This window comes from Erpetoichthys calabaricus, chromosome 4 (assembly GCF_900747795.2).
Source record: "Erpetoichthys calabaricus chromosome 4, fErpCal1.3, whole genome shotgun sequence".
NCBI classification, from domain to species: Eukaryota; Metazoa; Chordata; class Cladistia; order Polypteriformes; family Polypteridae; genus Erpetoichthys; species Erpetoichthys calabaricus.
Window position 1 is genome coordinate 117,523,943 of NC_041397.2, and position 16,041 is coordinate 117,539,983.

The following is a 16,041-nucleotide window of genomic DNA, read 5'->3' on the forward strand; positions in this document are numbered from 1 at the left end:
CATAGTGCAATTTGAAGTACTCAACTTGGTCCATTCTTTGGAGCTAATGCTCCATGCTACATACAGAGGCCAACAATGATGGAAACAAAATGCCAGCAGATATAAGTTATAAATGTATTTTTATCCATGCTAATAAAGGGAAAACAATTAAATTGCATACAACATTTTAAAGAGGATTAAAATTAAGATTTATCAAGCCAAAAATACACTGATTCTCTTATACTTACATTATTTTTTTGCAGAACTTGCAGGGCTCGATTTACATTGTTGAGGGCATGAACCCTTGTAAAGCCCTTTTCCTTTGCCTGTGAGAAAATAGACAAATAATACACAATTAATTTACTTTGACATATAAATTAATTGAATGTCCACTTCTTTAGTTTGTTGTTGCCATTTGGCAGCTTTTCATGTTTTATTAGATTTTTTCTTTGACACTTGCCTGAGCAGTGGTTTTTTACACACTGTCATTGATTGCCTGATTTGCTTCACGTTTTGTGACTGTTAATAACTGAACTACAATTACAGTAAAGATCCATTTTATATTAAAGTTTAATAAGAACACACAAAACACAATGGTCATTCATAGAGTTGTGTTTTAAAAAATACAAGTGTTTGAATTTTTTTTTTTTACACAGTCCTATGACACCCATAAATCAAGATAAAGAAACAGAGTTCAGATTGTATGAGATAAACACTGTTTGATCTAAATAAGCAGGTATGATCAATGGTTGAACTGTTACTCAAGATTGTCAGAGTCTACTGACCTCTCTTGACGTCTCTAATAGGAAATTACTTATTTAAGGGGCCCAGTCTCAAAAATGTCATTTGAGGCAAATGGACTCTTACTTATACCACCATGCAGTTTCCCATTAAATTAAAGTTGAAGACCAATTTACCTATTACCAATTTACATGTATAAATTACATTTTAAACATAAATCACAAATCTGGACCTATAAGAAGTCATTTGAATGTTTTGTTTTTCTGTTTAAATGGCATTTCTTGTATTGTGTCCTTAATTAATTGTGTAGAAAAGTTAAAATATCTACTTGCTGTTGAATAAAAAAATGCTTTTTCTAACATGACAATACATGAAAATTTAAATATTTTCTTACTGTGGAGAATACAGAGAAGTTAATTTATGCAGTCACTGATACTACAAATCATTCTTCTTGCAGACTTCAGTTAATTCAAAATGCATCCGTAAGAACCATTACTAGAACTAGGAAGTGCAACCACATAACTCTAGTTCTTGTTTTTAGTTGTACGTAATAGCACATATGATAGAATTTAAAAATGTCAGTTGTAACAGCCAGTCTTAGAAAGTTAATGTTTTAAGTTAAACTCATATTAGTGTCCGCTTAATTTGAATAGAATATAATTTTCTTTCATAGCCATAGACTATGGTATAGCCTTTTACCCCTTGTAAGTTAACATGAGATAGAAACGTCCTAGCTATATTTGTTATACAGTATGATAATAAAGGTAGTTTTTTGGAATTAGCCCCAATGTTAACATGGACTGAAGACCCATTTACGGTATGCAAATGGGACAGGCATACAGTTTTAATGTACAGTAATCCCTCGCTATGTCGCGCTTCGCCTTTCGTGGCTTCACTCCATCGCGGATTTTATATTAAGCATATTTAAATATATATCACGGATTTTTCGTTGCTTCGCGGGTTTTCTGCGGACAATGGGTCTTTTAATTTCTGGTACATGCTTCCTCAGTTGGTTTGCCCAGTTGATTTCATACAAGGAACGCTATTGGCAGATGGCTGAGAAGCTACCCAGCTTACATTTCTCTTTCTCTTGCGCTGACTTTCTCTGATCCTGACGTAGGGGGATTGAGCAGGGGGGCTGTTCGCACACCTAGACGATACGGACGCTAGTCTAAAAATGCTGAAAGATTATCTTCACGTTGCTATCTTTTGTGCAGCTGCTTCCTGAAACGACATGCTGCACCGTGCTTTCGCATACTTAAAAGCTCGAAGGGCACGTATTGATTTTTGCTTGCTTGTTTTTCTCTGTCTCTCCCTATCTCTCTCTCTCTCTCTCTATCTGTGCTCTTGACGGAGGGGGGTGTGAGCTGCCGCCTTCAACAGCTTTGTGCCGCGGTGCTTCGCATACTTAAAAAGCCAAACAGCCCTATTGATTTTCCTCTGCCTTTATGACAGTCTCTGCTCCTGACTCCTTTTGAAGAGGAAGATATGTTTACATTCTTTAATTGTGAGACGGAACTGTCATCTGTCTTGTCATGGAGCACAGTTTAAACTTTTGAAAAAGAGACAAATGTTTTGTTTGCAGTGTTTTGAATAACGTTCCTGTCTCTCTACAACCTCCTGTGTTTCTGCGCAAATCTGTGACCCAAGCATGACAATATAAAAATAACCATATAAACATATGGTTTCTACTTCGCGGATTTTTCTTATTTCGCGGGTGGCTCTGGAACGCAACCCCCGCGATGGAGGAGGGATTACTGTATTAGAAAACTTAAAGAAACAAACAAGATATATAAACCTTAAACAGAACTTTTTTTAAACCAGAACTTTTCTTTACTTTGCAATGCCAATTTTTCCCCTATTGTTGTGTGAACTGTTTTTACTCTGAATTTTTAGAGAAAAGCCAAGCAAAATGACACCTTTTATTGGCTAACTAAAAAGATTACAATATGCAAGCTTTCGAGGCAACTCAGGCCCCTTCTTCAGGCAAGATGGGGCCTGAGTTACCTCGAAAGCTTGCATATTGTAATCTTTTTAGTTAGCCAATAAAAGGTGTCATTTTGCTTGGCTTTTCTCTACATTCATAATGGCTAACACGGTACAACACCCTAGTACTCTGAATTTTTACTAAAGCTTTTAAAAACAAAGATACTTTATCTCTGGAATCATTTCAACGCGCCAAGCTATTGCCAGAATCTCATGAAGCACACTAAAGCTGCAGAAATTTGGCAATTTTGGGTAAATGCAGCTACATCAATCTTCAAACAAGTTCATCAATTAATAAAACAGTGGTAGATCAAGGTTTTAATTACAGGGCTCCAAAGCTGTGGAATGATCTAACAGCTTGTGTAACAGATGCCCCATCGATCTCACCATTTAAATCCTGGCTAAAGACTCAATAACTTAGTCCAGTACACACAGAGTAGAACTACTGATTACCTGTTCATATTGCATCTTGGCATGTTAGTCACAGGCCACCAAAAGCTGTGAGCTGGCAGTAAAAAGTGAAATCTCTGTGTTTAAGTCAAGCAATCGATCTCTTTTTATTCTAACTTCATTAATATATCTTGACCTGAAGGTTAATTTATAGTTGCAAATGACAACACTATTAAGTTGATCTTTCCATATATTGCATCAGATCACACACTTCTACAGTTACCAGACTGGGCATTTTCATACTAATCTGGCCTATTTTTAATACCATCATGTTTCAAATAAATGGCTTGGGTATGACACTTTGTTTTCATAAATATTCTGGCAATTTTATAGAGACAAAATGTGATAAACCAGCTCTTATTCTTTCTAACCTAAAGCCATGAAATGTCACACAGCTCTCTTTATTTAAAGTTTTAAATTTGACAATTTCACAGACATTAACAGTTTATTCGATCAATGACCTTATGGTCACAGTTACTCCTATTTAATTATCAATAAAATTGGGTGTTCCAGTTGGTATCAACCAATTACAGCTGATAAAACAGAATGTCTGGAAAAAAAAATCACAATTGGGAGTCAGAAGCTGCAGTGCAGAAAGTATTTTTGCTGGAACTCTACTACTGTAGGACCACATTTTTTAAAGTTGTAGTGGGAAACATAAAAATATTAAAATGTATATATATTTTAAGAATGCATTGAAGGGTATGGGAAGATAATCCTGATTTTAAACTGCTGATCGTTTCTATTCTTTAAGACAATATGAAGGTTAAAGCTTGCAGCACAGTTGGTAAGTAAGCCTTCCTTATTTTAATGCAAAATTTACCTGTTTATAAGGTTGTTATTGTCCTGTGTACAGTGAAAGTCTTACTTGCGTGTGCTAATCAATACGTAACACATTGCCACTATAAAAAAATATTCAACTATTAAATACATTTATTTGGTAGCATATTTTATTAAAAACATGTTTCTAGTGTAAGCAAAATCTATTTTATTATGATGTCTGTAATTATTTTTAAAGAAAAACGATTCTAACTACAGTATATGGAAAAGGGAAGAAGTCATGGCCCCCACAAGGGGGGGGGGGGGGGGCTGACAGGGCTCTAGCCAGGGGGCACGGGATCACAGCGTTGAGTGTCAACTTCAGCATAAAATATTTTGAAAACTAAAAACAATATCAAAAAAAGTTTCAGATAAAAAAATCTCTACATACATTTTTCTACAACTTTCTTGCTTTGACATTTTACGAATTCAAATAAAACGTAGACCTCTCGTCCTCTCCACTGGTCGAAAATTTTGATATTAATTGCTGATTTGGTGTCGTATAGTTTTATATATTCTTTATTTATAAATATTATAAACAATAAACTTAAACAATTTATACATGGTTTTAAACACAAATAAATTCTACAAAAAAAATTAAAGATTTACGTCACTTATTTCTGCAGATATAAAGAGTTAAAGTTAAAATTTCGATTTTTTTTTCAAAATTGCCACCATTTTCAAAAAAGATGTAATTTCCAGCTTTTTGCAAGAAAATTGAGGCCTGCAACAACTGCCATTATTTTAGTCAGAAAATTTCCTATAGGAAACCCTACATTAGAAAAGTATATCAAAAATGCTGGAGTACATGAAAAACTAAGTATCATAGAACCATATAGATCTTCAACTAACCTACATTTAAAGCTAAAAATATATTCAATAAATGTGCATAATACTTCTTATGTTTTCGTATCATTAACCTCGCTTATTTTATTTTAAATCCTATTGGGTATCACGTTTTTCTTAACCCTAGGTGAAGGGCCCGCCAGAGATCCTGGCCTAGGGGCCCGTATTAGAATGTGGGGGCCATGGAAGAAGGTAAGAGACAGAACATCACAGGGACACGCTTGATGAAGGCTGTACAGCAGACACATTATCTTTTACCTTAATTTCTTTTAAACATGGAAAAAACGTTTAACTTTTTTGCTTTGTAAATATACACTGAAGCAGCCCTTCTCTAATTTCATTTTAACATAACTAGATGTGCTCTCATCACATATTTTTTTTCCTAGCATACACTATATTTATTTAAAGAAATATATTTGAAGGCTTTTCGCTGTACCCTCTAGTAGACCAAACAGAATGTAATGATGAGGCCACACCCACTCATGCAAATTAAGGAGCAATTGCCCAATCAGTGGAGTGACATTCACAGAAGTTTGCAAGTGGGAAGGGGGGTTTGGATGGCATTTTGCATATTTGAAGTACTGTAGATTAACCAATTACTGGGATAGATTTTTGGATTAGGTAGGACTTTGACTGTGATTGGGCTGTAAAGTGCCTGTCAAATTTAGCAACCCTGCACACTCTTGATGCCTAGTTGAAATTATATAGTTTTGCATATACATTAGTTGCAAACCTTTTATGCTATAATGGACAATGTCTGGATCTGATCTTTTCTTGGCTGCACCTATTGTATCCACTTACAATCACAATTACAATTACAATTACCATGCCAACAAAACAAACAAAAATGAATGATTTATTCAGCATATACAGGAAATAAAACAGTTAAGTTTCATTATTAAAAATAATAATAGAAAAGAAAAAGATCATTATTTAAAAAAAATAAAAATAAATAGCTTTATACAATAATATACAGTGTAAAATGGACACGTATTTAAATCACTTTACATCTAATTAAAAAGATATTTTCTCAAATTCATAAATATTAAGATAGCAATTCAATGACTTTCAATTTTCAAAATGAAACAGAAAATAATAAGAAAAATTAAAGTAATTTTCTTTATAATAGTGCTATCAGTCAGTTAACATTTAATTTATATAGTGTCTTAAACAAATCACAATGAAAAAAGAAGGCAACTGAAAGCAGATTAAATTTATAATAAATAGCAAGGGAAGATGTAAACATGAACCAACAGATAAATAAACTGTTTCAATTTCCAAATTCAATTTTCTCAGTGATCAACAACAAGTTGTGGGAGAGATGGAGATTTTAGTATAAGTGGCACATACCCTTCATACTATGAACTTCAAAGTTAAGAAAATCAGCTTAAGAAAGGTAATTTTTAGTGCAGAAGATCAAAAGAAGTGCTTAAAATGAAAAGGTGCAAATTGCAAACCTTTTTTCAATGTTTTGTATTATTTATTTTTCTGAATGTTTTATTCAAGATAAATGTGCTTGGGGGGAGATTTATGGTCATCATCTGCCCTTATACTTTAAACTCTGTGTAATACTACTAGAAATGAAATGTGAATACTGTCTATGAGCTAACGTTTAAGCATGTAAATTAACGGGCTGACATCGGTTGGTTTTTAAATTATACAGTCATATTCATATTGGAAAATTGTACAATATTTGCAAATTGGAGTTGGGATTATGCAAGCATTTGATTATACAGTCACTTAATAAAAATGGTCCAAATTGTTTGTGTAGGAAGGTAAAAGAATAAGAAAAGCATGCATCCATTGATTAAAAAAACTCATCTGTGCTACTTCTACTGCACTTTTTAAATTCTCTCTTTTTCGGCAGATCCCACTCACCAGCATTATCTATTTTTATGTCTAACAGCATTTCTGATGTCACCTGTAGGTTTGGCTGGCACAACATAAACAAATTTAAATTGAAATAATCCATGAAATTGAACTAACAGCCAGGAAATGAACATAATAAAACAAGAATTTGATTCTCCTGATGATCTCTTTGTCAGAGTTGTGATTTCAAAAAGAAGCTGGCCTACTTAGCTATTCATTCAAAAAATGAACTCAACCAACATTTAAGGTGACAACAAGCATTTACTAAATGATGAATATACAGTACATTGTTTAAAGTATCACATCAGACTAATCCAAATCTTACTCCATATTTGGACATAAATATCTGCTATGAGAAAATGTATTCATTCATTCATTTATTTATTTCACTGTCACTGAAGACCTATTCCAACAGCAAGATAGAAACCAATCCTTCAACGAGCATCAGTGCTTTGGTTTATAATGTGAATGTTTATACTGTGTTCTAAGTCAAATGTTGGAGCTGGGAATGATGTCACACCTGAGTTGAGAGTCTTCCAGTAAGACATTCAGAAAAACAATACAGGCGCCTCTAGGAAAATGCTTGTTGTGCTTGTGCTTTCGGAATACAAACAACTACTGAACAATGCTTAACGCAGTATTTAGCACAACCAAACACTGTAGCATCATGTCCACAGATAGAAGTTGGACAGTACTGTGTGTGCAATTTATTTAATGAGATACAAACAGACAGAACTGCTAATAAAAAGTATAATACTACAGCTTTCAATAACATTAGCGGTGCACGTCGCCATTTTGTGATAACATCAAAATCTTAAGTTGGACAAACTCAGAGTTTTTGAGTTGGAAATTCGATTTTTGGGAGAGTTCCAGCTGAAAATTCAGACTATGAAGTCAGAAATTCCAATTTCCCAGTTTAAACAAAATGCAACATTAGGCTCAGTTCTGGAAGTCTGCCGTTGCAGCAGTTTTCTGTTCCTTCCAAATTTCTTGATTAAAAGTCAATTGAAGCAATTACTGCTTAAAAAACATATTTGGTCTTTATTCTGGATTGCTCTCTTTTTATGATTCCTAACTCTTAAAAGCTTCTTTTAGTCTTAAGCAAGTGCCTTCTCTGTTTTAATGGTTTCTTGTTTACTTAATCAGCTGCCAATAAAAAATGTAATGAAAATTAAAAAGGAACTGGGTCAACATCTAATTTGGTCCCAAGTACAACTTTGTGTTCCTCATGAAATATTTGTTTTAATAAAATATTTGGAATGGAAGAGAAAAAATTACTAGTCTGCTCTGTGTGATTTTTTAAATGTGTTTATACAGTATATGTTTTTTTGGTTTTCCGCTTCTAAGATTTACTTTTTATCTTGATTTAGTCTGAGAAATGTTATTTTCTTTCCCATTTTGATTTATTTATGGCAGAGTCACATGACTGTGATTATTGCACTAGTGGCACCACAGAAGTAAATAAATATTGCAGCAATCATATTATCCGTTATTTCTAAGTGGATATTCTATGTTCAACAACTTCTAGTAGTGTGGTTAGCTTCTAGGTACTAGTGCTATGATTGTGCTTCTTGTTTTTGACTTTTGAGTATTCGTCTATTTTTTTGATTTTTGGTGTCCTATTTGTTTTTTTGCTTTGATGTTTGGTTTTGACCCTTTGCTTTCCCTGACTATATTTGCACTTCTGTTAATCATCTACAAAACACTTTATATGTTAAGACACTATGGTTCTCAAATCATTTGGATGATATTCTCAGAAAAGAGAAATCTACAACTTTATGAATGACCTGACATTGCAGAATGAACGCACTAACAAGCTGCAAAATTAAATTACAAGTTCCATTATCAGCATGGAATGGCTTCTAATTAAGCAATTGGGTATTTACTTGAAACTTGCAGCCCCACCAGGACTAAAGTTTAACACATCTGGTTTACGGTTTTGTTAATCATTTCTATTTCGATAATTAATCATTTCATTTGTTCTCAAGTGATGTGAAAGCACACTGTCATCAGAACTGTTTATTAATTTTAGTCGTTGTTTCCCCGTTTGTCTATTAATCCAAAAATATATTATAATTTTCACTTTTATTGCGGTGCCCACTACATGACACAATATGCTCAAAATCACACACATTTTAGATCACAAGCTCAAACACCAACACTGTCTTTTATTCATTGTTTTTTTTTGTCTCAGGCAAAGCTATGCTGGTTCATGTTACGAAAAGCATTTCTTATTTACCTTAATAAGTGATTTTGAATATAGTGGCAAATTTCATGTTGAACACAATGCCAAAACATTAAAATGCAAATTATCGTGTACAAAGGTGTACTGTACAATGTTTTATGTGCCTCGCAGGCCAGTATAAATGACATCCTCAGAGATGCACACTGAGCTTGGAGGTGGGATTTGAATCTTCACATTTTAAAACATAATTTGCTCAAATGTAATTTGTATTACTTATCAAATATTTTAAAGTATTTTCCCCTGCAGTACCCTGTAATTACAAGATTTACACTAAAATCATTTAAAGGTGCTCTATATTCTGCTGCAGAAAGAAAATTTTGAACAATGGTGCATTTCCTAATGCCATTCAGATGCAATATATTATAAAAATAAAGAAATCATTGTCATTAAACATGCATTTTCTGCCACTTTTTGCAGAAAAACTGAACAAGTCTATTCCTTTATGACAAGCCTATCTCTCACTACTTATTAGTAAACAAGGCTCTGCTCGACTATTGAAAGTGTGATTTATTTTCCTCCTGCTTGAAAATGTCTGCAAAAAGAAGACACAGTACAGTATGTGTGTCAAGAAAAGAATGTGCATTGTGTTTGCAGCCCTCTTGCTTTACCACATGCATTTAGCCTTCTAAGGTTTCCCTTGCAGTCTTTGCTCAGGGGTAAATTACTTAGCATGCAGGACCACAGGCCCAAAGGTTAATATACGTTACTTAGAAAACATGGTGTCCACTATCTAATTGCCAAAGATTATACCAATGACTGATGGGATTGTAACAAAATCAGGCAGAATATCATTGCAGTCTTGGTAACGCTTTATATAAATAACCTCTGATATCAATCTTAAAATAAGCAAATTTTTTTTCGTCTAACTGCCTGGACAGTTTGACTAAAAAATAAAATGGGGAGGAAATAGTTTAAAGATTGGTGTGCCATGTTGCAGCGCTCTGGCACTTAAAGCATGAAGATTTCCCATCTGACAGCAGCAGATGCATATCATTTATCCATGAAGACTATGTTGTACATCATTTACGCAATTCAGATTTTCAGCTTAAGTCTCTTCTGGCTGCTCTCTATTGCAAGAAATGAATATCACAAATTTATGCTTTATATTGTAATTGAATGAGATTACTGCGGCCGGAGACTGTGGATCAGAATGGCCAGTTGGCATTCAGTAGCTTCCTAAACCCCAGTTACAGCTGTAAAACCTGTGCAGCTGCACACTCATGAGCAGTCTGACCCAAATAGCATCTTCCATTGCTATTTGCCAATACCAGATATTGTATGTGTGCCTTCACTAACCCAATCACATAAGGCAGAAGGAAGTCTAGTAAAGAAAACACAGATGAGGGAATATTCCAAACACCTATCAGACTCCCCTGATCAAATTCCAAATCCAGCTGTATGGCTGAGGGACAGAGCTTCTCTTCTACAATGTGTACAATGTTCTATATTCAGCATGTATCAAACAATTTTATACACACTTAGATTTTAAAAAGGGGGGTAGCATAGTGGTAGCGCTGCTGCAGTAAGGAAACCAGGGTTCTCATCCTAAGTCCCAACCCCCTGCATGTTCTCCGTGTTGACACGGTTTTCCTTCAGATGTTCTGGTTTCCTCCCATAGACCAAAGACTTGCAGGTTAGGTGGGTTAGCTATGCTAAATTGATCCTAGTATGTTTGTGTGTGTGTGTGTGTGTGTGTGTACATCCTGCGAAGGACTAGTGCCCTGTGTAGGGATTGTCTTGAGCCCTATTATTGCTGGGATAGGCTCCAGCCCTGTTTGACCCTTTCTCAGGATTAAGGGTGCTTAGAAAATGGTATGGTATGTTATTTATGTACATGTGCTTAATAAAGTCTTTATTATATTACACATCTGAACATCTTTTGCACTAGGACAGAGGTGTTAAACTCAAGGCCTATTGGCTTTATCTGGTCCTTGGACATTTTTAATGTGCACTGCTACATTAGAATTCAAAATATGTTACGGCCCAAGATGATTGTTATGTTACTCAAAGACTCTAGATAGATAGATAGATAGATAGATAGATAGATAGATAGATAGATAGATAGATAGATAGATAGATAGATAGATAGATAGATAGATAGATAGATAGATAGATAGATAGATAGATAGATAGATAGATAGATAGATAGATAGATAGATAGATAGATAGATAGGTTTGCGGACTATGACCTCTTCCTCACACAAGCTGAGCCACTGCTGTAAACACCCCTCTTTAGACGTACTGTAACTTTGTCTCTGTAATGAGGCAAACTGCTGGTATCTGATAATTACTTCCATAATGAGGAGTGGCTTTGCTTCCTTTATAGGGAAACTAAACTACAACTCCATCTATGAGTTCCTTGTGTCGCTCCACACCCTTAACATTCACTTAACATTCAGTCAAGGGCCAGGTCATTCTTCCCTTGAGGCAACTTGTTTCCTATACTTATAAGCAATGACATTTAGCTACTTCTTGGTGACCAGCAGGTTTTGTGGTCCCTAATTTGCAACTCTACATAGCCTCATTCTCTCTTGCTTTTTCTCTGTTTCTTTTTCCTTAGAGAGGCTAAACATTCCTGACAATTTCTGGATCACCTGGAGGAACACTGTATACTTCCACCCAGGCCACATCCCTTGCTATATTCTGTACTGTTGCCTCTTTCTGTTGCCCTTATACCCACAGAGTCTTCTTTTGCTGAGTGTCCTCAATGTTACCACATTAGCATGTGTAGGACTTCTCCTTCTGTCAGGCAACCACGGCAGTCTGACCCCCCCCCCCCACCCTAAAACAATGATGCCATGTTAGTGTAGCAGGTAGATTTATGATGGCTCATCCTTCAGCGAAATCTATAGTATATTACTTTGTAATCAGCATTATACCTCTATCAGTAATGAAGTAGATTATTTTTTAATTAGTAAGAGAAACAGCTTAGGCAGTGTTAAAATTTTTTCATGATGCTATGAACTGACACAAATAGAATTAGAACCCAAGACCAATTTTAATAAATGATCAGAAGAAAGAAAATCCTCTGCATACTATATATATCATAGGGACAATCCAGTGTATCGGCCCCAATTTAGACTTGACGACTTATTCTTAAAATTAATGTTTCATAGTCCAATGTTTTAATCATGGAAAAGTTATCAATAATAGAAATTATGCAGACATTGCATTTGGCACGCTGTTGTACACAGCACTTTATACATGTGTGCTGCAGGTTTAACCGCAAGTCATATCCTGTGACAGCAAAAGTCACGGCTGTGTCAATACATCTGCTATTTGAATTGCTTGGTTTAGCCATGTTAATACACAACCTGCAAAAGATTGCTTCAAGTAAAATTTACAACCCTAATTTACTTCATATCAGTCATGGTGGCTTTACAAAGCAGACAACCTTGGGTTTATTCTGAATAAAATGCAAATGTTCTTTTATAATGGAAAATCTGTGAAGAATTCCAATTTAAAATTAAAAGACCATTTTTGCTTTCCCAGTCCTGAGCAGGAGTTAATTGCAGCTTAATGCAATTATTCTTTGGTCCTGTGCTATTCCATGCTACTCTATGAGGTTTAGTTAAGGGGTCATAAAATCACTGCTGGCACTCTGATTGGTTAAAAGGCTTGACTATTCTAGCACACTTAACACTTTGATTCAGTAGGTTGACTAGTGATGTCTTATTAACACAGTTTGGAAGTGTGTGTGAATATCTTAGTGGAGACCAACATACTTACTGGAACTGCTAGGTCTGTACCTGGAGCTCCATTCTAGTTGTTTGCATCCCAATTAAAGTACTGTTGTGGTCTTTGGTGCATTATATCTCCAGGAATCTAAACCTCAAACTGTCTATATGCAGTTTTTATGCTCTCCCATGGGTTTATTCTAGATATTCCCATTTTTTGTACATCACAAAGACATTCATGTTAGGTTATATAGTGACTCATGTCCTGATGTGTGTAAGTGTACCCTATTATGGATTGACACTCCATTCTCTGCTGGTTTATGCTTTGGTTTCACCTTAACAATGTAATGAAAAATTAGGTTGACAAACTATTATTCATGCATGTTGATTATTCCTTTTGCTCCTATGCATCTCCTAAGCAGGGCGCACACACACACACACACACACACTAGGGACAATTTAGGGCCGCCAATGCACCTAACCTGCATGTCTTTGGAATGTGGGAGGAAACCGGAGCACCCGGAGGAAACCCACGCAGACACGGGGAGAACATGTAAACTCCACGCAGGGAGGACCCAGGAAGCGAACCCAGGTCTCCTTACTGCGAGGCAGCAGCGCCACTGTGCCGCCCTATTAGTTAAATTAATTGCTAATTTTTTTTTCTCTGTAGAACACTTGTAGATGAACAAAAATATTGGTGAAAATGTACTGTATGTTCTATGAAATTAACAATATACACTGCCTCTGTCCAGACATCTCACTATGGTGTGTTGTTCAACAATGGTACAATCCCGCACCAGAGCGTATATGTATATTTGACTTTGGCTTTAACCAGACTAATGGAAGAGTGCTGTGCTGTCTGTGTTCAAACTACCCATAAGTCATAGGGAAGGCGTTGTATTGCGTCAGCTTCTATCCGTTGCGGTTACTACATAATTTTCAAATTGCCTGTACTTTTGGATTTACCCTCATTGCTCACATGCTAGTATAACGTGATAACTTTCACAGCAGGAGAATGGATAAATTTCATGTTACTCATGTTTTGTTTACTTTAAACATATAAAAGATTGAACAGACCACCTGCTGGCAATACTTAAATTCTTGGTTAACTGCAATCCCATATGCATCATGGCGTATGACTTAAATTACATTCTGTATTCAAAATTCAGTTTTTTGGTATTGCAAGGAGATACTTTTTTTACATATTGCTATAAACAGTACAATATCTACGATGCACCTTGACAGCACACAAAGAGACTGCCTGTACCTCAGATAAGCACTCATATCTTCTAAAAATACATAATTTTGTTAAGACTTGTCCTTGTTAATGTCTTCATGAACTAAGTCTTCATGTTGACTATATGTGGACTTTAAGTGTTCCTACCACATAGATTAAATTTAATTCCTAACAAATAGCCATTTTCCTACATAAATCTGACCTGACATCAGAGACATAACTATAGGTAGTGTAGGAAGGCATTTGCAACAGAACCCATGAGGTTCATGGTGATGTTGTATTGAAAGTCTTTATTATTACCATGTTTGCCTACTTGGAAGCAAAATGAAAAGTTTGTTATCATTCCCAAAAGTCCGTAAAGTTTATTTATAACTGCTGGCCTTTCATGTAGCTTATATTCTTGAAATATGGCCCATTTTTAATTGGATTTATTTTAATTTCACAAGAGTGGGGAGTACCTTATTTTTTTTGCACCATGGCCCATTATATTCAAGTTATACCACTGCCTTGTTTGAATTACACAATCACTTCTGATTTCCATGTTGGGATAGTTTCCTACATATTTCTGCATTGCAATTATTGTTTCTCTCATTTTCTGTAAGCTGTAAAATGTTTCCTTCTTGGTATTAGACAAGACATTTTTCATGTTTTGCCACACCAGTTTTAAAACACCTTGGTAATTTAAATTTGAATTTCTGCCTTTTTTTCTTGTATTTTTGGATTTTGTTTCAGTTCAGCACTTGACTGTTTTTCTCCTATGAACTTAGCCTACTAAAAACAACCCTCATTCCTAGTGCAGGGCACAAACTATAATGTCACTCATGATTGCTTTTCAGCACTCTATCTTGCCTCCCAGGCTCACTTTATATATTTAAGTAGACTCTTGTTGTCTCTCCAGTTATGGAAAAAATGAAAAACGAAACGTTCAAAAAACATCAGACAAATCTGAACATCTCTTCACTAAAGCAGGATCATGTACAAGAACACCCATTTCTGAGCCATTTGTGGTCATTTTGAGTGCACCATTTCCAGTCTCTTTACATTGCCCTGCCACCTCATTTATTGCTACATTTTCATGTTATAATAGTCAAGTGATAAGTGGCATGCTTTAGTGTTTCCACACAGATAACAGAGATGTCCTTGCATTTAAATTTGGATTTCACCTATTCTGAAGAGTTCATTCATTTTTTACAAAATAATTTCAGTTCCTGAGTGAAGTGAGCCCTTCACTTGCAGCCTGTTTATGTACATATGTCACATTCGTAGCATTTTAAATCTCCAGTTTTCACAATTACCATTCAATAATCTTTTTACTGATGCTTAACTCATAATACTGTCTTCTTTGAAAGGCAGCAAACTGAAGGCAAACATACATTTATAAAGTGTCATCTTAATTTATAATTCCTCTTTCCAAAGAATATTTATCAAATGTATATTTTTTTTTACAATTGAAGCACAAATGGGTTAAGTAACTTGTTCAGGGTTACTTAGTAGTTAAATGTTTTAGCCACTAGACCACACTGCCTCATTGTAATCTCATCAATCCAGAACAGGTTTCATTTGTTCACAATATCTTGTATGGTCAGCGGAAGGTTAAATGTCCACCACCAATGATTGTTCTAGAATGAGTGCTGTAGTAGCTGTGCTGCTGTACAATGCACACATATAAAACCAATCACTGTCAAAGTAATGGATTTCCAGTGGACATGCTTTTGAATTCTGATTGCTTCTCCTACATCCAGCTATGAATATAGTTTGATTGACCTGCTATGGTTTCTCATTTAGAGCTGCTTCCTTTATTTTTGTGTATTATTTCACTGTTTTAAAATATATTGTCAGAGATTTAAGCATGGATACAATTGAGAGGTGCACTACCAGTACCGCCTTGGATAAATCAAGATAATTCTAGTAGTATAAATAAGGTCCATGTGTTTCTGGCCAAGAGAGGGTACAGTGTCTGAAATAAACCACATGGCCAATGGAAAGGACAGTCTGTGTGGTTCCACCCCATCACAACACAATAGTAATGGGTATATGAAACAGCTGGTGCCACTTGGGGGAGCTTCTGAAATGTCTCATCATGGCTTTGAATAGCCACTTAATAGCCCAGAAGTACTGGATGTGATCAGTCAGGTATAAGGTGGACACAGGTTCAGTGAGTGGAAGTACGAAAGGCTAGAGAGGAAGAATAA

The 16,041-nt window shown here is 35.3% G+C and overlaps 1 protein-coding gene across 12 annotated transcripts in view; it reads right to left on the reverse strand.

The window, feature by feature from the left end:
* The window catches only part of dmd (dystrophin), a 2,688,357-nt gene that overhangs the window by 1,970,365 nt on the left and 701,951 nt on the right, over positions 1-16,041 (reverse strand). For all 12 annotated transcript variants that reach the window (XM_051926236.1, XM_051926244.1, XM_051926242.1 and 9 more), the window contains exon 4: positions 228-305. In XM_051926236.1, the coding sequence (XP_051782196.1) occupies positions 228-305 (78 nt within the window). The remainder of the gene's footprint in view (positions 1-227; positions 306-16,041) is intronic.